Source organism: Verticillium dahliae, genomic scaffold (genome assembly GCF_000150675.1).
Source record: "Verticillium dahliae VdLs.17 supercont1.9 genomic scaffold, whole genome shotgun sequence".
Lineage (NCBI taxonomy): Eukaryota > Fungi > Ascomycota > Sordariomycetes > Glomerellales > Plectosphaerellaceae > Verticillium > Verticillium dahliae.
The window spans coordinates 21875-47015 of NW_009276929.1; the positions used below are offsets into that span (position 1 = coordinate 21875).

Sequence of the window (25141 nt, forward strand, 5' to 3'; positions counted from 1 at the left end):
CCAAGTGGATCAGGTCCCTGTTTTTGCGGCTTAGTTGTCGCGCCCCTCGGCCTCGGTACATATGGCTCTCCGAGCTTGCCTTGGAACCTCAAATGAGTCGCCCAAGGGTCTCGTTCCGTGGCCGGTGAATGGTCGATCACCGTCAGTTGGTAGCAAGCCTAACATCTAATGCGTGCACTGAACGAGGAGATACTTGCAGCTTACAGGTTGGGCAAGGCCCCGAGCCTTCGTCGTGCGAACACTGCACTAGCACCCGACCCGGTTCCGTATCTTGAGCACAGCCTCCACAGTGTCACAGGCAAAACATGTGTGGCATGCCAGGGGTAGCTTATTGTGTCTTCGGTTCGGCTGTCGGGACTGCCAAGAAGCCGACGAAATGCATCTTTACAACCAAATATCATGACGATTGCATTCGACTTGCAATCCAGAACGAAAGGAGGGAACCCCAACGAAATCGCAGCGCGCATCTCAACGATCTAGTGGCTCTTCGAACCAGCGGGTGCCTCGCTTTAACCCTTGCAACTCGACGCTGGTGGCGCTGCCAAGGTCTGGCAGCAAGACGGAACATCCCATTAATATGAACAATTTCACCGGTGGCTTACGATGGTTCTTCCCTCACCGATCGAGAAGCGAAAGAAACAACAAGAGAACCAATCCCAGCAGGAAAGCTGACCACCACCAACTGGTGTCGGTGAATCTCACGGCCAACCCGGTTTATCAAGCTGGACAAAATGAATCCGCATGGTCTCCTGATGAAAGACATATGTTGAGCATTGGCTACAGACTGAGAAGCAGGCGCTATCGGCGTGCGTGAATCTACAGCTTGCCGCACCTGGAAAGACGCCGGCTTCTGAATCGTATGTTCCTCATCGGATACAGAGGGCTATATTGGCCGTGTCAACACAACCGAGAAGGGTAAAGCGGTAGTGATGATCAACTCGGTAGAACAGTGTCAGTCTATTGCCCTGTCAGAGCTCCAGGAACGGTGAATACATTTGAGAACCAATGATGCAACGTTCCGTGTTCATACTGTTCGATAAAGCGGTTGACGAGATATAAGATGGTCACTTCGTGGGACGTTTAGTAATTTAAAACTTCAAAGCTTGTGTACTCATATGGCTTCTCTGGAATATTGGCTAACCTAAGTATCATGAGCTGACCGGTTCATAAAAAAGTATCTTGTCACAACGTTAAGCCAGTGACCATCGAAAGCAAGCTGTCGTTGCAAATCACAATACTCCAGATTGTCAGAGACCAGTCCTGTCTCAGTTCTATTAGAGCTTGTTACATCTTTCGAGCCTTGTACTCATGTCAATATTGTCAGATGCGATAATTTCCATGTTAAATTAGGCTTCGTAGCCCCGACGAGAGACAAAAAGGGTCATTTTTGATACAAGTTATCTGATTTGTGCGTCGAGTTCACTACAGAGCGTGGGGACCGAATCCTCGAGCAAGCAATGAGCCGGTGTTAATGTAGTGACGGGGGCTGACTATAAAGGACTATGTGTCGTGAGATTTGATACTGCTAGATGTGAAGGCTGAAGGTAAGAGGGAACTACGGACGAGTGGCTGGCTAAGTTCAGTCATCGCACTACATACAGAGATGGCGATCAGAAGCTGAAGAGGCCGCTGCGTCGCTTGCCGACGGGGTAAATGATCAAGGCGCTGATGAACAGTCCCACGGCAATTCCAATGGCAATCTGGATCATGGATGCCGCAACGTTGAAGACCACGGTATTGATGGGCTCGCCCTGGCTGTACTGTACAGAGCCAGTACCATTGACCTCATGGGACGAGTTAGTGATCAAGTTGGCGGTGCTGAGGCCGCTGAGAAGGCCGCCAGTCGATGCGAGGCCTCCAGGCACCTGCGTAAAGATGGCTGGAATGAGCGTGGCGGCGGCGACGCCATGGCGAATACGTGAGTACAGATTGGCGAGAACGCCAACAGCAAGCGCACCTAGAGTATTGGCAATCTGTGGTGCAGCAACGAAGCGCCTGCCAGAAAAGAAATTGACAATATAACCAGCAGAAGCAACCACCACCATGACAGGCATCTGCTTCCACTTGGCTTGATACAGCATGCTGATGCAGACGACAAACAACGGCACGAAGATGAAGCTGTAGTAGCTGTCAATGGGATTGCGACAGGTGGTCTCGGAGGTGGCGTTGTCATCGAGAATACCGTACAGTGCAGCACCCACAGTGATCCCAAAGCCGAGGAATAACGAGTAGATGACAGCGTAGACGATTCGAATAGACCCAGGTACGATGGCCCGGGACTGCAGCTCAAGAGCTGAGCACAGGACCGCATAACCCGGCAGCAGCATGACAATGCCGCTCTGGGCGAGCGCAGAAAAGCAGAACAAGTCGCCGCCCCTGATGCTTCCAAAAGCACGCGCCAAAAAGCTGACGAGTACCGTCGCGCTAACCTCGAGCACATTGCTGTACAGCATTGACATAGGGGCAACAATGAGCTGCAGTGTTCCAACGAGACAGCCAAAGCAAAACGCTAGGGGCAGGTCAATGAGGCGTGCACTGAACGAAAATGGGGCTGCGGTTGCACTCGTGAGACCGAATACTACGACGCGTAGCCAGGCGTGGAATTTGTCTTTGGCCTTCATAAGGTCGTCAAGCTTGATAGAGCCTGCCTCGGCGCCGATGACGTCGTGAATGACTTCTTTGTAGATGTGGTGCGTATCCTTGAGACGGCCTAGGTCGATACCCTGGGTCGAACGAACGATTCTCACCTCGGTTGTATGCGTTGAACGGTCGTCAAACGAGATGATCATGCAACCAGGCAGGTATAGGAACTGACCGTCTATCTCAAGGATATTGGCAGTTGTGCTGAGATACTCCTCAAGGCGGTGAGTTGGGGCGCCAAAGAGCATCAAGGCGCGGCACAGCTTGATGATGTAGTCCTGGCGCGAGATGATCTCGGCAATGTGGACCGTGATACGCATCTGCTCCTCTTCTCTCTGCTGCAGGAAGGCGCTGAGACGTGAGCCGCTTCCGGTGCGTTTATGCATCGGCGGCCGCTTCTTACCGCCTTGGGTTCTGGCGTCTGGAGCATGCTTGGGCTCGTTAGGGTTGGCAAGGCGAGCGGAGGCACCGATGAGGTTGACGAGGGTGTCTTGAGACCGATTCTGGTTGTACCACTTTTGGCGACTCGGGGTCGTATTCCCAGTGGTGCCAGATGAGCCTGGAGTGCTGGGACCTGGCTCGCTAAACGAGATCACTGAGCTCGAGTTCGCGTGGTCGCGACTATAGCCGATGCCGAGGCTCGGCGACGTAGAGGACTCGCCCGTCGTCGCCTTCTGGAGCTGAAGCAGCTGAGATAACACATTCCCGCGGTAGTGATCAGGCTTAGCCACGCTATAGAGGCCGTCGTAGCTGCCATCGTTGAGCTCAGCTGGCGCCTCGCGCTTGTTGTCGGAGGCTTCAGTAGTGTGCCGATCATCATCCTCTGCTGAGATCTGTTGCCATCCCTGGCGAGGACTGAGATCTTGAAGTGGAATATTGTTGCTGCCATCCGCTGTGGAATCACCCTCACTGTACGTTGTGCCGGCTGCATCGGAGTCAATCGAGTATCGATTGTGTGGCGAGGGCGAATCCCGCTTGACCTTGGCAGCTACCTGTCGGGCTCGCTCCTGGGCTCGCTGCTGGGCCGCAGCCGCCGCCGCGGTTTCGCTCTCCACGACATCGTGGCGTTCGGGCTCTGTACCGGAGCGCTCGGATCAGATTGCAAGACCTTGCAGGGTGTGAGAAAGGGATCAGACGCACCGCGGAGAATGGATGGCTTCGGCTTTTGGACAATGGTTGGTTCACCACCCGCCGAAGAGCTTAATCCAGGGACAGCAACTGAGTCGAGGAAGGGATTGGTGGCTGCCGCGCTGCTGTTGAAACGCACACGACCCTTCTCCTTCTTCAGGGCTTGGGCGTGGGCTTGAGCTTGCTCCTCGTACTCTTGTGTAGGGGATGCAGCGCCGGTATCGGCCGGGTTGGCAGGCGGGGGGTCGTCATCGTCCTGAGACTGGAGAGATCCGTCCATGGCATCGCTTTTCCAAAGAATATACTGAAGATGACGGGGAGAATTATCGAGACTGGTACGAATGAATCTGGTTTGGGAGGCAATTGAAAAGTATCAAGGGAACGTTAGGAGGTGGGAGGGGGCGATGCGTGTCTGAGTAATAAGTCGATTTCTGTCCAAAAAACTTAACTTTGGAACGCGAGTCACGATACGTCATCCCCTTGGACATTTCTTACGTTATGGGAACCCGCAAAAGTTCCACCCTAGACGCTTGTCTAGTTCACTATCCAGTTTCCCCAGAATGTGATTCTGGGCCCTTAATGTTGTGGAGGTCTAGGGAGGAAAAGGAGTTGTATTGGGAAGCTATTCTCTAGGGCAGGAGGGTGCCTGGAACTAAGCTATAGGAGGGAGGTGCCAGGGCACAGGCCACCTGGCATCAGGTGACCGCTGGAAGCCCCAGGCGAATACCACCAACACTTAAAAGTTCAATAATTTTCTAATCATGGTTTCGCCACTTGGCGACAGTGCTCTCGTAGGGTTGACGCATTCTGGGATGACTTGGTCATGACATTCGCAGAGCCCTTCTTCCAACAGGCCTCTCTTATCATGGTACTCGCCACGTCCGATCATGCAGGCAGGGATCAAATGAACTTAACTTCGTATTAAAGCATTAGAGATGTTGTACCACTTACCAATCATCTGTACTTGCTTTTTTTTTTTTTTGCTAGCCGTTGAGGGAACGAGGTATACTCGAACCAACGGCTGGATGGTCAAGAGTGGCCAGGACGGCAATTCGACCAACTAATGGCAACTTGACTGTCTCGTTGTGGTCTCGAATCAAGATAGCAAGTCGGCGCCGAGCTTCCAACTGAGGATAAGGTAGCTGGATGACAGCTATGTTATTGTTCAATACAGTTCGAACTTAGCCCGCTGCTTCTGGGCTTTGGGTTTTGGAGTTCGGCCATTATCAGACAGTGTAGGGGAGGCAACACAAGCCACATATGTCTATAAATTGATCGGGGAGTTTGGATCAAGGTCTCAGTTGAATGGAGGTTTCGAGAATTCCGTGAAGTTCAAATTTGACTAGACGTTATGGCCCTCAGGCTGTACGAAGCGCCAGCTCCCAACCCCTTTGTGGTTCGACTTTCCGCCTTAGAGCGGGGGGGCCTTGACATCGACGTTGAACAAATCGATATTATGACATCACAAAATCGCAGACTCTCTCATCAAGCCACAGTCAACTCTCGAGGTGAACTGCCTGCACTTCGCGTAGGGAACGAGGTCATCACCGAAATCACAGCAATCTGTGAACTACTTGACGAAGTCGCAACTGAAGGTGAATCTCTTTCTGTGAATGGGCCCGTCGAGAGACCCAAACCCGAATATGGCTGCGTCGATCAGATCTCGTGATTGCACAACCAATCACTACCTGGTTCCGAAACGACCCAGACACTATCTATTTCTACAAAGGAACCCGTTTGCTGACTCCCCAGGCTCGAGTGAACAAGAAAGTATCTATCAATCAGGCCCTGAATCGCCTGGACGACGAGCTTGAAGGAAAGGAGTGCCTAGCTGGCGACAGATTCTCCCCCGCCGATATTCATCTCTATAGTCTCACAAAGATGATGATACCCGGTCCCTGGGGCACTGGCTGGGTGGGTGTTGGAACCTAGAAGGATGAATGCCCTGGAGTACTTTGCTCGTATGGAATAACGCGCTGCTTCTCAGAAGGCGCTGACTACCTTTGGAACTCTTTATCAAACTGTGAGGACTGCAGCTTAGAGATTGAAGCTCATAGATGCACGATGCCAATCAGGGATCTCAAGACACTTCATTACACATCATGTATCCCGTAGTTCTTCATCAAAGCTAGAGGCAAAGCAACTACTTGTGCAGCAGAGCATGTTTGCCAACCACGCCATCAAAACTCGAGAGTGTACCATGTGATGTTATTCCTTACATTGGAAAACATTTACACTAAAATCTGACTCTAAGTGATGTAAGAGAAGCATGGAACACCCCTTGATCTCAGTATTGAACTATGATCTCCGGTATTAACTGTCAACTCGTCACAGCGCAACGGCCAGAGCCTTAGGTCTCAACTGGTTATCACGAGCCTCTTAAAGGCTCAAAGCTACGGACCGCTGATAGAGAACCATGTTCCTCGGCTTTTGCAATAATTTTATGCTTTCGCTAGATACTTGTGATTTTCAGTTGCGGTAGACTCACTACGCATCTACCACCAAGTTGGTGTGATCGCCTAATTGTAATCGTTGCAATTTCATAACAACCGTTGGCTCTGTGGTGTTTGCTACTAGTGCAGAGGCGGAGCACGATGACACAAGATGAAGAGGGACTCTGGGACCAGAATGAGTGGTTCCTGAATGGTAGAGAACAAGGGTGAGATGGCAGCATTGGCTTCTCTCCCGGTACTTTATGAACATGGTGCACCGCACGGATAGTTCTGAGCTTTCAAGGCATTCCGTGGCCACAACAGCGGAGATGTCATTGCCACCAAAGCTTGGACAGCACTCGTATGGCACTATCGCTTGAGCAGCCACCCCGAATAGGACCCTTAGGCCCCGCACGAGACCCGCAGCTCGGGACCACTTCAGGCACCAAGCTTCATGATCACGAATCCCTAGCTATGAGGGACCGGCTGTGCCTGATTAATGCAATGCGACAAGGGTGAGCAGCAGCAGAAAGCAGGAACCTATTCCAAAGCAAATACAGAGTCAGTCCTCAGTAGGGATATATGTAGGAGGTCGATAGCCCACGTGATCTCGTGTTGCAATGGCGGAAAGAGTGGGGCTCGCGTGACGAGGTCACGACAGTAACCTGGCTGTTGTCCGTCCCGCCCTCCGCAGTTTGCCTTCAAGTTACACACCACCTTCCAAACCGTAACCATGAGCGAGAAGCTATCATACACACCCCTCCGGCCCGCCGCAACGAGGTCAGGCCCCTTGCGCCTGCAGGCAACCTCAATGGCTGTCACGGCTGGCGCCCTCACCTTCTGGGTGCTCTACATGATCGGCCTCGATGGCCTTCCCGAGTCACTCCGACCACCCAGTGCCCCGAACGACTCGATGGCGAAGGACGACCTTTGTCTCACGCCGGCGTGCGTTCATGCTGCTTCCGAAATCCTTTATAATTTGTCGCCTGATTACAAGAATCTCGATCCTTGCTCTGACTTCGAGGAGCTTGTCTGCGGTGGCTGGCGTGATCGGCACGACCTGCGGTCTGACCAGGGCGATGCCTTTACAGGCACCATCATGGCGGAGAACTCGCAGCTGCTTCTTCGTCACATCCTCGAGGCGCCTTATCCCAAGTCTGCTGCAGTACGTTGACTCTCCTACGCAGCATAGCCACTTACTGACCCTCGTAGTCTGACTCGGCCGACGAAGGGAACTTCAAAAAGATGAAATCCGCCTACGACGCCTGTCTAGATGAAGACGCCATCAAGGCTTCAGGTATCGAGCCACTGAAACATACTATCGACGAGCTTGGCAAGATGTTTCCGCACGATTCTGGCAAACCGCTCAAGAACGCCATTTCTTTCCTCCACAAGTATGGCATCACACCGCTCGTCTCGGCAGGCACAGGCGCCGATGACCGCGACCCCGACACTGTGGTCATCTCGATATCTCCGCCCTGGACCTTTGGCCTCCCATCAAAGGAGCGGTACGAAGATGAGAAGCTGGTCGAGAAGTATCGCAACGTAACCGTGGAGGTCCTTGAGCTCCTTTATCCGCATGCCGACAAAACATGGTTCCCGAAAGTTACCGACCTGGAAAAGAAACTTGCTGCTGCCTCTCCCAGTACCGAAGAACGAGAGGATGTTACAGTCAGTTCTTGTTCGTCCTAGGTACATCCGGTGGCTAACTTATGGTAGAAAACCTACAATCCACTGAAACTCGAAGATGCCGCGGCTCTCGCGCCCTTGGCCGACCTCGTCGGTCTCGTCCATGACCTTGCTCCGGCGGACTTTGCTGCTGATCGCGTTATTGTCACATCGCCAGAGTATTTGAAGTCGTTGTCGGCCATCTTGTCCGAGACGCCTGCCATTGTTCTATTCAACTACTTCGTTTGGAAAACGGTACAATCGCTTGCCTTTTCTGTTGAGGCTGACGAAGTGAAACCCTACAAGCGATTTGTGAATGAACTGTCCGGAAAAGTAAGTGCTTAATGCATATTTCTTTACCTAATGCTGATCACCTCTAGGAACCCGACTCAGCCCCTGAGCGTTGGCGACGATGCGTCGGACATGTCGATGACGGTCTCGGTTGGCTTCTCAGCAGGTTCTTCGTTGAGAAGGCATTTTCGGCCGATGCAAAAGACTTTGGTGACACGATTATCAAGGATATTAAGAGCGAGTTCACCAACAAACTCAAGGCTACCGAGTGGATGGACGACGAGACGACGGAGAAGGCGATCAACAAGGTGCACAATATTATCCAGAAAATTGGTTACCCGACGAGCAGTCCGGACATTACCAACGCTACCGAGCTTCACGCCTATTACAATAGCGTCAACGTGTCGGCGTCCGACTTTTTCGGCAACGGACTTTCCGTCCGCGCATTTGATACAGCACGAGAGTGGGCCGCCCTCGGCAAGCCTGTTGATCGCAACGAGTGGGGCATGTCGGTGCCAACGGTCAACGCCTACTACAATCCGCCTGGCAATGAAATCGTATTCCCCGCTGGTATCATGCAGTTTCCTGTTTTCGACGTTGAGGCGCCGGCATACATATCGTACGGCGCTTTCGGCTCTGTGGCCGGCCACGAATTGAGCCACGCGTTCGACTCGACAGGCCGCCACTACGACGAGAACGGCAATTTCACTGACTGGTGGACGGAGGACACGGTCAAGGCATTCAAGAAGCGCACCGAATGCTTCGTGAGTCAGTATGCCAACTACACGATCGAAGGCCCCGACGGGAAACCGCTTCATGTTAATGGGCGGCTGACGCTGGGCGAGAATATTGCGGATGCTGGCGGTCTGTCGGCAAGCTTCCAGGCTTGGCAGCGACGAGCCAAGGAGACGCCTAACAAGAATCTACCGGGCCTCGAACACTTCACGCATGAACAGCTTTTCTTCGTCACTTACTCCAACTGGTGGTGCGGCAAATCGAGGAAAGACACTGCTGTCAACCGCATCTACACGGATCCGCACGCTCCTAAATGGGCGCGAATTCTAGGAACCATGGCCAACAGCAGAGAGTTCCGCGAGAGTTTTCAATGCAAAGTCAAGGAACCGACGTGCGAGTTGTGGTAGAGCGCCAGGAAAATGATATAGCAGAACCTTGGATTGCATTACTTAATACACTAGTTGATCCGCTTTGCGGCATCCTTGCGGACCTCCGCCTCGAGTTTGTGCAGGTGAAAGCGCCTATAAGTGATTTCATCCAGCAGAGTCTCACCGAACAGCCACCTGGCTAGCCAGACTTGAGTAGACAAGCCACCAGCCCAGAACCACTTGCGCGTACCGCCGAGCAGTCCGCCGAACCACCCCTCGCCTCGGAGGGCTTCAGAAACCAGCTGCTTAGCAAAGGTCGCATTGTTCATGGTGGCGTTATGCTGCGACCACTGCAGGCGAGCAGCAAAGAAATTCTTCATACGCATGTACAGCGAGCCGGCAGGCAACTCGCGATGAGCCTTGGGATTGGATGTGCTGACGGTGCCCGTGATGGACACAAGTACACGAACACCGAAGGGTCGCAGCTCCTGGCGTAGAGTGCGGCTGTAAGAATTGATGGCTCCCTTTGTGGAGCTGTAGACGGATGCGAAGACGTAGGGCGAGACAGACGACAGCGAGCTTATGTTGACAATGAGGCCGCGCGTGGCGATGAGAAGTGGCACGAAGGCCTGAACCATTGCCATCACACTGAAGACGTTGGTCTCGAAGGTGGCACGAACCTCGTCCAGGTCGATATCCGTCGCTGGTATCGTGTGGCTCACGCCGCTGCGGTACTCAGTAAGTGCTTTGCATTATGGATGGGCAGCCCTACGCGTTATTCACAAGGATATCCAGGCGACCGCCAGTCAGTTCAGTGACTTGGCGCTTACACTCCGCGATGCTCTCTGCATTGGTCACATCAAGAGCAACGGCAGAGACTCCGATATCAGAGAGCTCCTTCAAAACCTCAGGCCGGCGCCCAGTGGCGATAACATGGAGCCCGCGGGCATGGAACTCTTTGACCAAGGCATGGCCAATTCCACCTGGTGTACAGCTACTGTCGTTAGTCAAATCCGGAGAGGGACCAAGAAAGAACAGCGCATTCACCCAGTGATCAGAACCGTGCGACGACCCTGTGAGACGTTGGCGGCCATTGTGAAATACTAGCAACAAATGCGATATTGAGGTGTAAGATAGACAGTGATGCGGTTCGCTGTTCTTCTCAACGTCGTACCAACACACAGTGAGATGCTTGGCAAAGATCCCGAGGCACAGGCAGGCGGCACAGACGAGTTTTCACGTGATGCCCTTGTCAAGCTCCAGGCCGCAAGGCCGGGGCTACAACTTCATCTTCAACACCAGAATAACGTCTGGAGCAGACGCAATGCTGCAAGTGCCATAAGCTAGTGTGAAGCTACCTAGTGCAAGGTTCCATTCGCGCAGTCCGCGGACTTGAAATTAGATCGTAACGATTTGAGCAAGTCCAGACAGTGACATCAGAGTGGTAGGACCACCACCTGTCAACGGCCCACTTGGGCTTCCATGGTCACGTGACACATTGACTCACCGCCAAGGCAGAAAAAGTTTCTAGCTGACTGCTGCTATCGCAATATCGTCAGGCACTATCACAGCTTCATTTGCGCCAATTCGTCAACGCTCGACTCTCAAAAGACCGTCAAAATGCATCTCATGGTTTGTAGTACACATTGATTCGAATGTCTTCAAAGTTACTGACAGTCTACCCCCAAGTATACTCTCGACGAGGCGGGCAACCGCCTGTACACTCTCAAGAAAGTCACCGACGATGCCAAGGTCACCAAGAGCGCTCACCCTGCCCGTTTCTCTCCCGACGGTATGTGCAGCCTCTTATGGGTCAATTGATGATTTATCTGACGATATGTAGACAAGTGGAGTCGTCAGCGCGTGACGCTCAAGCGCCGTTTCGGTCTCCTGTTGACACAGCAGAGTAAGTTGATTGTGGACTGGATTTTACAAGGCTTTCCGCATGCTAACGCTCCACGCAGAGGACAAGGAGCACGCTGCCTGATCAGTCCATGGGTACCGATTGATTTCCTTCCTCGAGACTGACTCGCGGTTGGATTGAGAGAGAAGTACATGGGCGACAGCTCGGGGGACCTCCATTGTCTCGTTGAGGCACGGCGTTGCAGGTTGTGTTACAAAATGGGGTGGCGTTCAGTGTCTTTCAAATACAAATGCATGGTCCACGCGACGACGCAAGAACATCGCTTTTTATTTTCGTCGATCTGGTATCATCCCTCTGGCCGTTGTGCGCTCCAAGATCTAGCTCCTGGCGCGCTTCGCGTTGACGCTACGACCAGGACCCAACCTCAACTTGCCATTGCTGCCAGTTCTCTCACCGGTGATGATGTTGGGCATATAGTCTTCGTCCATCAAATCCTTCTTTCGCTCGCGACGCTTCTCCTCCACAGCCCTCTCGTACTCTTTCTGGTCCTCCGCAAACAGAAGCTTCGTACCCCAGTTGTTCTTGCCACCGGCGCTCTTGGACGGCAGCTTACCGCTGGCCGTGCCTGCGACAGCCTTGGGTATGCTGAAGACATTGCCACGATTATTCCACTGGAAGTTGCGTTTCAGGTGGATCTGGAACGAGCCATCATCGGCCGTGGTACACGACGTCCGCGTCAGCGTTGCCTGTCCGCACTTGGGGCAGAACTGGCGATCCATCTTCTTGCAAACCTGGAAGCAGCCGTGGCAGCGAAGCACCCAATTTTTTACCTGTGTGATGCGTGACATTGCTGGGGAGAGGAGGTTGAGGCCGATTCGCAGAGCAACATTTTGCATGGCGTAGTCGGATGTCAGCATGGCCACTTTAAGAGAGACGGCGGCAGTCGTCGGCAGAACTTCCTTGGTGTCCTTTGCCTGGTGCTTCTTCAGATTTGAAGGTGTGATCCATCCGTCGTCCGAGTCAGCTCCATCGTCCTCTGCTGGTGCGCTCTCTGGCGTGAGCTCAGCCTGGAAGTTGTCTTGCACTTCCAGTTTCTCCATTTTTCTGTTGACTCCCGCTGTGGGGTCGGCCTTTGCTGGTACCTCGACCCAAGTGCCAGCCTTCTCGCTATCATCTTCCGTGTGCGCTGCAAGAGTTTGCTCCATCGCAGTAGGCACGGGCTCGGGTACCGTCTCCGCAGGCGAGACGTTTGTCGTTTCAAGCTGGCCCTGTGCTGCTGCCGCCACTGCCGTCTCACCGTCGCTGTCCTCCGCTACATTGACGCTATCTTTTTCTAGGCCGCCGACGTTTCCAGGCGGCTTACCGCTGATACCCTTCTGGTTCGGGTCCTTCCGCAGCCTCCAGTCGCCGTTATTCTGCTCCAGTTCAAGTTCATAGGTGAGCGCCAGTAGTTGAATGTCGGGCCTGCTCATGACTTCAAGGTCGCCAGTCCGACGCGCGAAATCGGTAATGAATTTGACGCTCGCGGGGCGGGGATTCCGTAACTTCACAAAGGGGAGTAGCGTTGTCTCAACTCGGGTGCGCGTAGCGGCATCGCGAATTTCGTCAATAATCGACGGCAGTGTGTAGAGTTCGTCCGCCTGGGCGATCAGCGTGCTGACAGGGGGGTCGTTCTTGATCAACGGGCCTGTGTCGAGGCAGATGCTGTGTATAGGTTTCCTCTGTTCGGTCGTAGGTTTCTCGGAGGGGACAGTGGACTGCGCGTCAGCCGCCGAAAGTTGGGCGTCGACCGACATGACGACGGACGGGAGACTAAATAGGCCGGGGAATGATGCGGCCGAGGCGTTCTCAAGTGCGATCCAGACCAGTAAGCTTACGGAGCGATTTGCGGTGTACGGTGAAGGCAAACTCAGCGTTGTGTTGAAGTTGTTTTCGGGGTAACTGGAAATTTCTTTATCGCGGGGTGTGGTGGTGGGTGGCGGGGTATGAACCAGAATGCGATAAGAACAGAAAAGTGGACACAGCACCGTGATGGATGACAACATTTAGTGGCAACATAAGCAAGGTCTAGTATGTGAGTAGTGAAATGAACTCGTGTGAGTAGTGAAATGAACTCGTATAATTCGTTTATCATAAAGTGTTGTACAATTCGGTATATACATTTTGCCGTATCCAGGCGACGTTATATCTCCAATGGATGTCCCATGCGCCCTGGGAGGTTATACATAATCGTGCTAGGTGATAAACCTATCATTTGTCGGTTGGCGATTATCGTAACATGTAAGACAAATCTGGCAAATTTCGGACGAATTGGTCGACAGTCAGCTCGTTACTGAGGTAGTCGCTCTTTGATGAAGATCCAGGAGCTGCAACTTCTTCGACTGTCTGAGGAATCTGCTGCATTATGGCTGGCAGAATGGGTGTCTGGGGGGTAACTGCTTGTGCATTTGTCGCTTCGTTGTCCACCCATTTGCCAAAGCCCCAGTCGTCTGGCTTCGAGACAGTTGCGGCCTGAGCATGTATCTCCGAGCCAGCAATTTTGGGAAAGTTGTCGACTGATGGTGTCACCATCTCACCCCACTCGTCGTCCTCGTCTTCCTGTGTATCTGCTAGCGGTAGGTTCGTTCGTATGGCGAGGCCGTCCGGAATAGGCGATGATGTATGCTCGCTCGACTTTTGATTAGGAGAAGACTCGTGGTCTCTGCAACCACGGTCATCTGATGTTGCACGATTCATCGGTGGGGTTTCGCGTGTGCCATCTTGTAACTTATCGCGGCCAGTGGTCCAGCCAAGGGCAGCCTGATCATGCCAGGTGTTCAAATTGACAGCCAGCGGTGGCAGACTCAGAGGTCGTGACTCGTTGACAAGAATGGCTGGACCAGGAGACTGTCCAATCATGGATGAGCGTTGAGGGGTGGCCAGGGTGTCATTTTTCTTGAGATGCCTTCGGCTGAAGAAGTTCTCGAGATCAACCTGTGTGCTGGCCTTGTCCCATCCAAAGCCATGACCACCTACGCCTTTCGCCACGCCCGTTCGAAAAGGCCTTTGCCCTATCGAGTCTTCCTCCATCCAGCGGCGGACCGTCTTCAAGGCGTCTGACCTTACGGTCGATGAGACCCACGTGATACGAACGTAATTGTCATCATTTCCCGTATCATATCTTCTGAGTGACTCATAACGCGAGAGACGATACCACATTCTCCGCTCAGAGACACTCTCAAAGCTATCAACGATGACTTGATCAGGTACTTCAACATCCGCGCCTGTTACATTGCTTGCAGAGAATGCAAATAGGGATTCAACCTGCTCGAGGTCGACCTTGAAGGGTTCGTGGTTTGCGACTTTGGTCGAAAGAATTTCCGAATGGTCGTTTCCAGGTAAGTGATCATCCGCGTAGTTCCTGGGTATTTGGTGCTCCGCCTGGAGTCCCTTCGGCATAACATGAGCTTCAATATATTCGCCGTTCAATATGGCTTTATCCTGCCCCGTGGCATTCCTTGCATCGATTCGGTCCGGTGACGATGACGTGAAATTCCTTTCGCCAACAGCTTCTTTGCTGCTTTTGAGGTCGGTAGCTTTTATGTCAGCCGATTGCGAGAACTCTATGGCTATCGGCGATTGGCTTGTGCTTCGCTTTGGTGGAGGCACCAGCTCGGGGGGGTTGTTGCTCTTCCTTGCGATGCCGTCGTACATCTCCACCAGTTGGTGCACCTTAGAGCTTCCACGCTCACCAGTAGAACCTGGCTCGCCTTCTTCGACGGGCGTGATGGGAGAGCCCTCGCGTGTCGAGTCGTGCGGTCCGTCGCCGTCGGATGTTGATGCCGTGGCCGAGCCAGCTGGCTCGACGTGTGAGTATGGTGGTGTAGGACGATCATCGGCATGGTCTCCCGAGGAAGAATCATGGCGTATGGAAATAGCAATAGCCGGACGTGGCGAATGTATTGTAGTCGAAACCTCTGAAGCGGGCGGCAGCCTCTTGTGTGGACTCAGCTCAAGACCTGTCGGCAGTGCTGGGAGGCGTTGGATCTCAGTGAGTGGTCCGGCAACCTCATGGCGTACGTCGTTTAATGAATTCTCGGAGGACCATGGATCGTGGGTCAGGTGATCGGAGGACAGCTTCTTAGACAAGGCTCTACTCCGCTGTCCTGGTGATGTGGATCGACTACTAGGCCACCTGGGTATGCTCTGTTTTCGCTTCGCCTCGTATTTAGGTGTCAACTGGCCTGCGTCGCTAAGGGTCGCGTTGCCTAAAGCCAATGTTCCCCATGTTGCGGATACAGACTGTGCAGATTCAGGGGAGGCCCAATCGCCAAAGGAGTCGTCTTCCAGCCAAGCAGACTGGCTGGATGGTAAATTTAGGTTGTTTGGTGTTGTCGTGAAGAACGCGGGTGGTGGTGGCTCAGGATTTGCCTCGGTTGGTGCGTATTGGCTGTTTGATTCGGTATCGGGAGTTGCCCACGGTGAGCCCCATGGATCTTCCATCGTGACGTCTGAGTAGGCATGTTTGTGGTCGTGACAGCCAACGGTGGGGGTTGCGCTGTCAAAGGCAGGACGTCGTTACGCGCACATGGCCGCGAGCTCCGGCAACCAGTGAACCAGTGATGCTAGTTCCGAATTGAGAGTGGTAGAGTCAAGTCTTGCTCAAATGATGAGTGTATGGGTGTTTCTCCAAGCTCAATTATAAGGAGATTTTAGACGGCACAGGTATTTTGATGCTTCTGAGTTACTGCCGCCTGGTCGAAAGGCACCATGCACATCAAGGGCGAGGCTTTGGAAACCTGTCTCAACTCCTGCGATGGTCCAGATCTCGCTTACCTAATGAAGCTGACCAAAGACGCCAGCTCTTATCGATTGTCAGTGCTACAGAGCAGCGAGTGGCAACTCACAATGACCCCTTGTCGTTGTTTTCGACCAGAATGTTTAAATTGCTGGTACTTCTGCGATCGGGGAAGATGGTAATTGCTCACGTACTTACTCTGTAGTGACTGAATGATAGATTCGCCTAGAGAGGCAACTTGCTGACCAAGCACCTGAGCCGACCATCGGCCCCCCACCTCATCAAGCCCGGTCCTCAGCAAGATCAGAGCACAAAAGGATCATACAATTGCGTACCAAACTCCTTGTCGCCATATCATCAAGATGTCACTTTCAAAGGTCAAACACATCGTTCTGGTATGTTTTTAGAACGTCACCACATCGTGCCTCTGTTGACCCCGATAGGTTTTGTCCGGCAAGGGTGGCGTGGGCAAGTCGTCCGTGACTACTCAGCTGGCTCTGTCTCTGACTCTTGCGGGGCATTCTGTTGGTGTTCTTGACGTTGACTTGACGGGGCCATCGATTCCACGAATGCTCTCCATCGAGGATGCCAAAGTGACACAGGCCCCAGGCGGCTGGGTGCCTGTGTCTGTTCATGAGTCGAGCCATGAGCAGGGTATTGGGTCTTTTCGAGCAATGAGCCTGGGATTTCTTCTTCCGCGACGTGGAGATGCCGTTGTGTGGCGAGGCCCCAAAAAGACCGCCATGGTCCGGCAGTTCCTTTCCGATGTTCTCTGGGATGAGACTGATTACTTGCTCATCGACACCCCGCCCGGAACAAGCGATGAACACATTTCGCTGGCAGAGACCCTCCTGCGGGACACTTTTCCTGGACAAGTTGCTGGCGCGGTTGTTGTGACGACCCCGCAAGCTGTGGCAACGGCAGACGTTCGTAAAGAACTCAATTTTTGCGCAAAAACCAACCTCAAGGTCCTCGGCGTCATCGAGAACCTGAGCGGCTTTGTGTGCCCGCACTGCGCCGAGTGCACCGACATTTTCAGCTCTGGCGGCGGCGTCATCATGGCCGACGAGTTTTCCGTGCCGTTCCTCGGCACGGTACCCATTGATCCTCAGTTTGGCGAACTTGTAGAGACGGGCAAGAGACCACTGTACCCCCAGGGCACTAAAATCGATGGTCGTGATATCAGTGCGACAGCGGAAGTACAGATTCCAGACGGCGACACGTTGGTGGAGAAGTATCGAGCCTGCTCACTGGCACACATATTCGCAGGCATTACCGAGAAGCTTACCACTACTATTGCCACAGCAGGACAGCCCTGAGTGATTATCTTATGCGATGATTAGACCCCATGGCAAGAATGCACATCAAGAACATCAAGCTCAGCTTCACAGCGCATCGGAGGAGAAGGCTGCGAATGCCGAAGACAAGCCGCCGCACAGGACAGGCTTGGCACGCTGGAGAATGCCCCAGCGCATCATTGATAGCGATGCGAGGCCTGATCATAGGTATCACCAGAAGCGCTTCGACCTAACTGGACAAGTCGAAGGAAATGAGGATGCATACTAGGACAGTGGTTGATATAGGGACCAGAAGGCCCAAAAGCGCTCAAAGCGCATGCATTGGCCATGCAAACCTGTCACAATGAAGACCATCACTTTCTCGTTGCCTCAAATCGGTGGTCGACACTCCCAATTGGACTGGCTGATGACGTCTGAACCCCACCTTGCTGTCACCCCACCATTTAAAAATCGGTTGGTGGCATTGACGAAAACAATGCCGAGAGGGCCAGCCGCCAGGGCGAGGGAGCCAGCACGCTTAGGGGACCTGTTTTGGTGGACAATCCCACTAAGATGCTACCAGGGGAATCCTCGGCGGCTTCAGCAGTCGCTGCGGGCTGTCACGGAGCACACATTCAGGCACTTGTTCCTGCTGGCCGTTAGACCCCGCCGCCCGCCCTGGAGATGCCTAACATCCAACCACAATTTTTCCAACCCAACCTTCAATCGATCGAACGAAAATCTCTCACCGACACTCTTGCATGCAAGCGTTACCTTTTACATGAGGAGTTTCTTGATCTCCCATTTCAATTCACGTGTCGACTCTCTGTGGAGAGCTCGATAACCAAGGGACTTTGCATCCTGCCGTTTGCAAAACCCCGCCTCGACGTCGCCTGGAGCCGCAACACCACAAAACTTTGCGCGTGCTCGACGATCGCAAAACATCACGAGATCAGTTGCAGCGTCAATATTCCATGAACTCCAGCAAGATCCTACGCTTCCTCTCTAAGCCTTCCAAGTATGCCCGCCTCTCGCTTGCTGCACCATGCTGCCGCTGACTTGAACATAGGCCTCGATAACAGCACCCAGGCCAATACCGACCATATTCTCGTCGACTTCCCCACGGGCTTCCATCCTCAACCTTACACTCCAGACCCCTCGTCTGCTGGGTCCGATACTCCACCAGTATCGGTGTCTGTCAGATCGAGGCCTGCTCCAGGCGTCAACATTCCGCTGCCCAGGATTCTCCTGCTCCCGCCCCAGACTCGACCCCCCTAACGTCCCTTGAGAGACGTTGACACTTTTACACTACTTATTGTAGCTGGCGCTGCCAGCCTCACCGACCAATTGCCTTCCTGTGGGCCTACTCTCTCAAACGGACTTGTTTGAGCGGCAGCTAGTGCTCCACGGACTTTACGACAATTGAAAAAGCAGATTCAGCCTGTGAAGATGACGTCGGTTCCAACCAACTATACCTTCTCGCCATCCGAGGGCACACCTCACCTGACTATCAATCATGATGTTGCGGCCGAGCTAGACTCTAGCAATGCTTTTGAGGGTAGGTCATTGTTTTCTTTACCTGTCACAAATTGATGGTTCCTGACTGTTTCACGCGCAGGCCCTGAGAAACTACTTGAGGTGTGGTTTGCGCCCAGTCCGACCTCGCTACCCCCGAGCGCCCAGCCTAATGGTCTCAAGGCCGTCTCAGCCGACGAATGGGTAGGCATGCTTGATATGGTCAACTGCAAAATTCTATCTGTCCTCGAGTCCGAGACGGTCGACGCCTACTTGTTATCCGAGTCTAGCTTGTTTGTCTTCCCTCACAAGCTGATTCTCAAGACGTGCGGGACCACGACTTTGCTCCTCGGGCTTCAGCGCCTCCTGCATATTGCCGCGCAACATGCTGGATTCCCTTTTGCCAACGCCTCACGTGCGACCGACATCAAGGCCGCGGCCACGCCCTACCGCGTCTTCTACAGCCGCAAGAACTTTCTCTTCCCCGACAAGCAGCAAGGTCCGCACCGCAGCTGGAAGCAAGAGGTGAAGTATCTTGATGACATGTTCGAGGGGGGCAGTGCCTATATGGTAGGCAAGATGAACGGCGATCATTGGTACCTTTACATCACTTCGCCGAATGAATCGATCACACCTCCCCGCACCCCTGAGGAAAACGATGGTCGTGGGCACATTGCCAGGATTCCTGCTAGCATCCTACGAGGCGCCGACGAGCCCAGCGATGAGACGCTCGAGATCCTCATGACCGACCTCGATGAAGAAAACGCGAAGCAATTTTACCTTGACAACGCAAGCGCTCTGGCAAGCGAGCAGCTTGCAGCTCGGGCGCAAAAGGCCCGTGATGAGGCGCGCCAAAGTCTTGGGGACCTCACTAATGGCCAGCAGATTGATGAAGATGTCGACGTTTTTAGCAACGGTAGTGACGCTGAGGCGCCCGAGCAGGTGCTTACTGAGGCCTTGACCACTGAGGGTCATGCTCTCGGCACCGTCGTCTCCGAAGCCTGCGGCCTCTCTAACGTCTATCCGACCAGCAGGTATCCTGACGCACGCGTCGATGCGTACCTGTTCAGTCCGTGTGGCTTCTCGGCCAACGGCGTTGTGCCGGCGGCTCCTCAGGGCAATGCCGAGGACGGGAAGAGCAGCTCGATTCATTACTTCACCGTGCACGTCACGCCGGAGCCCAACTGCTCCTTCGCGTCCTTCGAGACGAATGTTCCTGGTGGCCAGTCAGGTCGCACGACGTCAGAAATTATCGAACATGTCGTCGACATCTTTAAGCCTGGTCGCTTCAGTGTGACGCTGTTCGAGGCTAAGGGCCGTGCTGCCGACCCAAACGTTGCGAACGAAGGCAAACTTCCTTCAACGTCATCCCAGCGCCTACTAGCCCCTGTCCCAGGCTATCGACGGCTTGACCGCATTGTTCATGACTTTGAGGACTACGATCTTGTGTTCCGCTTTTATGAAAAGGAAGGCTGGGCTGGGGGTCGCGGCGCGCGTGTGGGTGAAGCTATGTAAAGACCTGGATCGGTGTGTGCCTTACGTGCCTGAGGTTAGGTAGTACACATTTGCGAGCGGGGCAGGCATATGATCAGTGTGAGCCACTAGAATTTACTTCGGCTAGGAGTTTTTGATGCCACTCTCCTCTCCGCATCGCACAGCGGGCGAACAACCGTGCTTGATATGCTTTGTATGTTCGATCGCATGCGTGTCAGGGAGGAGAGGAGGACGCCGAGGCGGATTCGAGACAGGCTCTTCTCAAACCACGCGCCCTGCCTAGCTCTATGACGTTGTGTCTCACTTTATTGATAGCTCCGGCACCCCCCAGATAGAATATCTTAATGTATGCATATTGTCCATCGTGTCATGGATCACGCGGGTAAACAAGGTTGCATATGTCGTACCGTCCCGTCCTATGGGGCTTAGCTTGAGTATGATCCCTACAAGATACCTACTTGAAGATCGCCGTCCAGACGGAGAGGAGAGCATCTCCTGCATCCTGTCTCGGAAAGGTGTTGAGGGGTGCATATTCAGTTGACTAATATGGATTTCGCTTCCGAAACCCCGGAACGGTCATTCATTGATCGTGGTTTCCAAAGTTCACCCACTATTGGTCGTCCTGGGGAAACCTTGCACCCCCCTGCCTCCGAATTTCGTCCATCAACTGCAATACGCGCAACGTCTCTGACCACGGCATGATGGCGCTCTCTGTCCTGCCAGCCGCGATATCGAGCGCGACGGCGTCAGCCTCCCAGTAGAATCCCATGCCAGGCCTCTCAAAGTCGTACCTTTTCTGCTCGCCATTCAATTTCTTGACGGTGAAAGAACTTGGCACCGATGCGGCTACACCCTCGACAACGACGGTGCCTTCGCTACCCTCCACCCTGCAGAATTCTGGGGCACTCTTGACCGAGGTGTTCGAAGTAACGATACTCTGGCGGCCATCTGCGTAGAGCAAAATGGCCGAGGTGCCAATGTCGATGCCATCAGAGAGTGTTTGGGCGGCCAGAACCCTGGGCGTCTCCGGCGCTTTCTTTAGGCTTTCGGCAACACCCAGCGGTGGCTCAGAGCCCACTATGCCCCACGTTAGGCTGTAGATGCCGATGTCCAACAGGCTGCCAGCCCCAAGGGCGGGGTTCTTGAGGCGCGATTCAGGCCCGAGCGAGGCAATCTTTTGGTCCATGGAAAAGTCGCGAAACGTCCGATGGATTTTGCCGATGGCTTTCTCCTCATGGAGCACGTTCTGCAGCGATCGGACAAGCGGGTAAAAGCGCGTCCACATGGCTTCCATGACGAAGACGCCCTTGGCCTTGGCGGCAGCGAAGACTTCCAGCGCCTCAGCGGTCGTCAACGTGAAGGCCTTCTCACAGAGAACATGCTTGCCATGGCGAATGGCATCGAGGGCATTCTGCTTGTGAAAGGCATGGGGTGTGCCAATGTAAATGATGTCTACATTGGGGTCGGCATAGACCTGCTCGTAGCTGCCGTAAACGGTGGGCGAGTGGCCAGGGAGGTGCTCGGCGACGAAATTCTTTCCCTTAACCTCAGAGGACGACCCGATGGCCTGAACAATGTGATTGGCACGGGTGTCTGAGCGCTCGAGAACTAGGTCCTTGACGAACCATGACGAGATGAGGCCCGTTGCGATGATACCCCAGCGAAGATTCGGCTTCTGATCGGCCATGTTGTAGGTGTTGTATTGGATTGTGGGGAGCGATGTCTGGGAGGAAACAAAGAGTGCGAGCTTTACACGTTTCTCGCATCAGGTCTCGCGGCACTTATATATTTCCTCAGGCCATCAATCAGCCGGATGCCGCTCCGTCATTTCGTTCGTGAGGCAATGCGATGTGTATTCGGTCTGGAGAAATTGAGGGGCCGACCGAGAGCTAGAGGAGGGGAAATATCAGTCTGCCCCGGCACTCCCCGGTGTTTTAGTGGTGGTCAGGACGGGCGCTAGTGCACACTGCACGCACCCCACTCACTTTCTCCGAAGCATGGCCACGAGGGACTTGAGGGATAGGGCAAGCCAGAAAATGTGCATGAGGAACGTGGCATGAGTAGCCACAGATCAGATAGACCATACATGAGTGTCATGCACCCCTTGTCGCATGATGCGTGCCAAGTGCCCAAACAACCAGGGCTGCCGAAAAGGTTCTGCAGGTTGTGTCTACCCCACAGGGCTATAACCCAGCGGAGCGGTTGAGAACATCGCGAATCTGTAAACCTCCCCCAAGAAACGTGCTTCATGTGAGTTGTCGCGGCAAGGGTGCTCTGGTTTGCCGCGTTCCCGCAGCCTCACGTGTTGAACTGGGTTTGCTTGACTTGGTTCCGAATCAGACCGAACTGGTGGTTTCCTTCATATGTTCTTCTCGATATGAAGGCGGAATGCGCTTTGATCCTACCGACGAGGTATGTTCTGGAGTGAGTGTCCTGCCATTAAAAACTCGTCGCCCTGCGATTTCAAGCCAGGAATGAGACCAGAAGATGAGATGGTATTTCGCACACCTGGAGCGAATGATGGGAAGAAATTTTGCAAAACATAGTACAGTCTTGTTGTACAATTATATCAACACTCCAAGATAACCCAATTCCCAGTTTAACGGCCCTGCCTTGCCATCTCGACCTGCATGATGTGGTCATCGCTATTTGATTTTTCATCCATGCGTCCATGCTCCGCATCATTTAGCTTGTCTTGGCTGGACGACCTGCCTTCAAAAAGCTCGCGGATCTCCTCCAGCGTGTGCCCCTTGGTTTCGGGGAATAGTAACCAGATGACTGCGAGCAGAATTGCCAGAATGCAGCAAAAGACAATATAGTATCGCCAGCCGATCGCTTTCATGGCAATGGGATTGACCTGGTTGCCGACGATAAGACCGGTAAAGGTTGACACATACATGACCGACAGGCCACGCGAGCGCAGCGTGTAGGGAAAGATTTCGACAGTATAAGCAGCCAGAAGTGGTGACCAGGCCATGGCGTAGAAGAAAAACGTGATGAAGATAAAGGCAACAGCAGCCCTTCCCGCCTCAGCGCTTTGTGAGCTGATAAAGTATGACGATAGTCCGGTCCAGATGATGTATGAAACAAGCATGCCACCAGTAGACACAAGGAACAATGTACGACGACCGATGCGGTCCACCATCATGGCGCCCACGAAGACGGCTGACAGCCAGTTGGAAATATTGAGGAGACCGTTGATGAGCGTCTGGGTCTTGCTGTCTGTGATTCCAATAGTGTTCAGAACGAGAGCGAGGTAGTACGAGAGAATGTTGACACCGTTCCACTGGGCAAACCAGCCGACAATCGCAGCGATGAGGGTCCTCTTGCGGTTTGCGGGCGTACGGATGAGCTCCATCCAAGAATTTTGAGACATGACGTCTGCTTCTTGCGTTACGACAGCCTCGATCTCCTGCATCTCAAAGTTGACCAGCCGTGAATTCAAATCGCCGCCGGCGTGGAAGTCGGCAAGTATCTTGCGAGCCTCTTGAGATCGACCGCGGGCGATGAGCCACCGGGGTGACTCGGGGAGAAACCAGATGCCGAGCAATTGAATGGCGGGGAGAGCGCCTTGTAGCAGAGATGGCAGTCGCCAGCTCCATGTCGAGTCGATTCGCAGTGTGCCATAGGTGCACCATGCCGCGATGATGCCGCCCAGGTACTGTTTTTGGTCAGCCGCATGATCATTGCCTGTGGGTGTAGAAGGGAAGCTCACGAAGGATGTTTGATACAGTGCCGTTAACTTTCCCCGGTGGGTCGGATAGGCGAGCTCGGCAATGAGGATTGGGCTAGGTTGGGCAAGGAAGCTGGTGAAGAAGCCGAGCACAGCACGAGCAACGATAAAGGTGTGCATATTCTGTGACACGGCCTGCATGACTGCAAATGCGATGCACGTCAAGAGCCCAATGACGATTGGGGGCTTCCTACCAAATCGATCGCATATCCATGTAACGAGAAACAGAGCGACGACCTTGCCAGCAGGATAAACCGAGTTCATGGCTCCGAGAGTGGCACCTTCGGGGTTGCCAAAGTATTTGCGCCATTGCGGCAATGATTGGAGGCCGTTCATCATAGATCCGTCGTATCCGATCGAGGCAGACGAGATGAGTGGGATCATGATCAGAAGATTGAGTTTGATAAGGTGCGGCGTGCGGTACCATGGTTTCGCGTCGACGGGAAGGACCTATGACGTGTGAGCCTGGTCTTCACAGCATTCAAAAGACAGATTCCATACGGACGCGAGGCCACTTCCTGCGACCTCTGTAGCCTCTGGTGTTTCCTTCTGGGCAAGACCCATGACGATTGACGCGCAGTGGAAGGCGGGAAAGAACGATGAGGGATGATCGTCAACCTGTCGAAGGTGATGCTCCGGCAAGAGATTGGAACCATGCGACAGGGAGCGAAGTCTCGACTCTTATGAAGACATCGAAGACGATTGCTAGTTGCATGACCCAATGATATGGTGCGTTGCCGAACTCCAGCTTCGAGTTACATGGAACCCCATGGGGCAAAGGTCAGTAATGGTCTCGGATGAAAGTATGGAGAAAACGCTGGCAAAGTGGGAAGCTAGTGGTGTTTTGGGGCCCGAGTCATGCACTCAGGAGGTCTGAGGGAGCATCCACATTGACCTGGGGATAACCGGAAGGCCCTCTGACTGGCCGTTCGCCGTCGTCGTCTCCGAATTGATGTTCCGGGGCTCGGAACAACGCTAACGAGAACCAATAACATAATGGACCGACCGGGACCACCTCTTCAGCTGCTTCTCATCGCGTCCTTCACCTAAATATGAACCTTGTGAATTAACAAACCATTACATCTAATGAAAACATCATGATTTGAACGCGGCGAGGATCCCATGGATGGTGTGTGAGAGCGTTCTGGCGTCCCCACCAGCTTGTCGTATCAGCCTGGCTGCGATACCCTCACTACCTTATGCAAGCAAAGATGAAACA

General features: G+C 53.5%; 10 protein-coding genes across 10 annotated transcripts; 4 read left to right on the forward strand and 6 right to left on the reverse strand.

The window, feature by feature from the left end:
- Positions 1-1610: 1610 nt before the first annotated feature.
- On the reverse strand, positions 1611-4048 carry VDAG_04965 (pheromone-regulated membrane protein; the record flags this gene model as incomplete). The annotated part of the gene is made up of 2 exons (XM_009654701.1): positions 1611-3715; positions 3781-4048. The coding sequence occupies 2 exons, from the start codon at positions 4046-4048 to the stop codon at positions 1611-1613; spliced, it is 2373 nt and encodes a 790-aa protein (XP_009652996.1).
- A 2885-nt stretch (positions 4049-6933) lies between these two features.
- On the forward strand, positions 6934-9301 carry VDAG_04966 (endothelin-converting enzyme; the record flags this gene model as incomplete). The annotated part of the gene is made up of 4 exons (XM_009654702.1): positions 6934-7365; positions 7413-7871; positions 7920-8201; positions 8249-9301. The coding sequence occupies 4 exons, from the start codon at positions 6934-6936 to the stop codon at positions 9299-9301; spliced, it is 2226 nt and encodes a 741-aa protein (XP_009652997.1).
- Positions 9302-9351: 50 nt separating this feature from the next.
- Positions 9352-10419, reverse strand: VDAG_04967 (NADPH-dependent 1-acyldihydroxyacetone phosphate reductase; the record flags this gene model as incomplete). The annotated part of the gene is made up of 3 exons (XM_009654703.1): positions 10310-10419; positions 10035-10256; positions 9352-9988 (listed from the first exon to the last, which is right to left on the reverse strand). Exons 1-3 carry the CDS (start codon positions 10354-10356, stop codon positions 9352-9354), a joined length of 906 nt encoding a protein of 301 aa, XP_009652998.1. The 5' UTR covers positions 10357-10419.
- Positions 10420-10841: 422 nt separating this feature from the next.
- Positions 10842-11464, forward strand: VDAG_04968 (H/ACA ribonucleoprotein complex subunit 3). Its single transcript, XM_009654704.1, has 4 exons — positions 10842-10894; positions 10952-11054; positions 11106-11168; positions 11227-11464. The coding sequence occupies exons 1-4, from the start codon at positions 10883-10885 to the stop codon at positions 11247-11249; spliced, it is 201 nt and encodes a 66-aa protein (XP_009652999.1). The 5' UTR covers positions 10842-10882; the 3' UTR covers positions 11250-11464.
- A 39-nt stretch (positions 11465-11503) lies between these two features.
- Positions 11504-13033, reverse strand: VDAG_04969 (20S-pre-rRNA D-site endonuclease NOB1; the record flags this gene model as incomplete). The annotated part of the gene is made up of 1 exon (XM_009654705.1): positions 11504-13033. Exon 1 carries the CDS (start codon positions 12920-12922, stop codon positions 11504-11506), a length of 1419 nt encoding a protein of 472 aa, XP_009653000.1. The 5' UTR covers positions 12923-13033.
- Positions 13034-13265: 232 nt separating this feature from the next.
- On the reverse strand, positions 13266-14911 carry VDAG_04970 (uncharacterized protein). The gene has a single exon (XM_009654706.1). It carries the CDS (start codon positions 14817-14819, stop codon positions 13395-13397), a length of 1425 nt encoding a protein of 474 aa, XP_009653001.1. The 5' UTR covers positions 14820-14911; the 3' UTR covers positions 13266-13394.
- Positions 14912-16265: 1354 nt separating this feature from the next.
- Positions 16266-17222, forward strand: VDAG_04971 (cytosolic Fe-S cluster assembling factor cfd-1; the record flags this gene model as incomplete). Its single annotated transcript, XM_009654707.1, has 2 exons — positions 16266-16298; positions 16347-17222. 2 exons carry the CDS (start codon positions 16266-16268, stop codon positions 17220-17222), a joined length of 909 nt encoding a protein of 302 aa, XP_009653002.1.
- Positions 17223-18629: 1407 nt separating this feature from the next.
- On the forward strand, positions 18630-20210 carry VDAG_04972 (S-adenosylmethionine decarboxylase proenzyme; the record flags this gene model as incomplete). Its single annotated transcript, XM_009654708.1, has 2 exons — positions 18630-18738; positions 18799-20210. The coding sequence occupies 2 exons, from the start codon at positions 18630-18632 to the stop codon at positions 20208-20210; spliced, it is 1521 nt and encodes a 506-aa protein (XP_009653003.1).
- Positions 20211-20564: 354 nt separating this feature from the next.
- VDAG_04973 (uncharacterized protein) lies at positions 20565-21876 on the reverse strand (the record flags this gene model as incomplete). The annotated part of the gene is made up of 1 exon (XM_009654709.1): positions 20565-21876. The coding sequence occupies one exon, from the start codon at positions 21874-21876 to the stop codon at positions 20800-20802; it is 1077 nt and encodes a 358-aa protein (XP_009653004.1). The 3' UTR covers positions 20565-20799.
- Positions 21877-22788: 912 nt separating this feature from the next.
- Positions 22789-24486, reverse strand: VDAG_04974 (glucose transporter; the record flags this gene model as incomplete). Its single annotated transcript, XM_009654710.1, has 3 exons — positions 22789-23850; positions 23905-24372; positions 24424-24486. 3 exons carry the CDS (start codon positions 24484-24486, stop codon positions 22789-22791), a joined length of 1593 nt encoding a protein of 530 aa, XP_009653005.1.
- Positions 24487-25141: the final 655 nt, after the last annotated feature.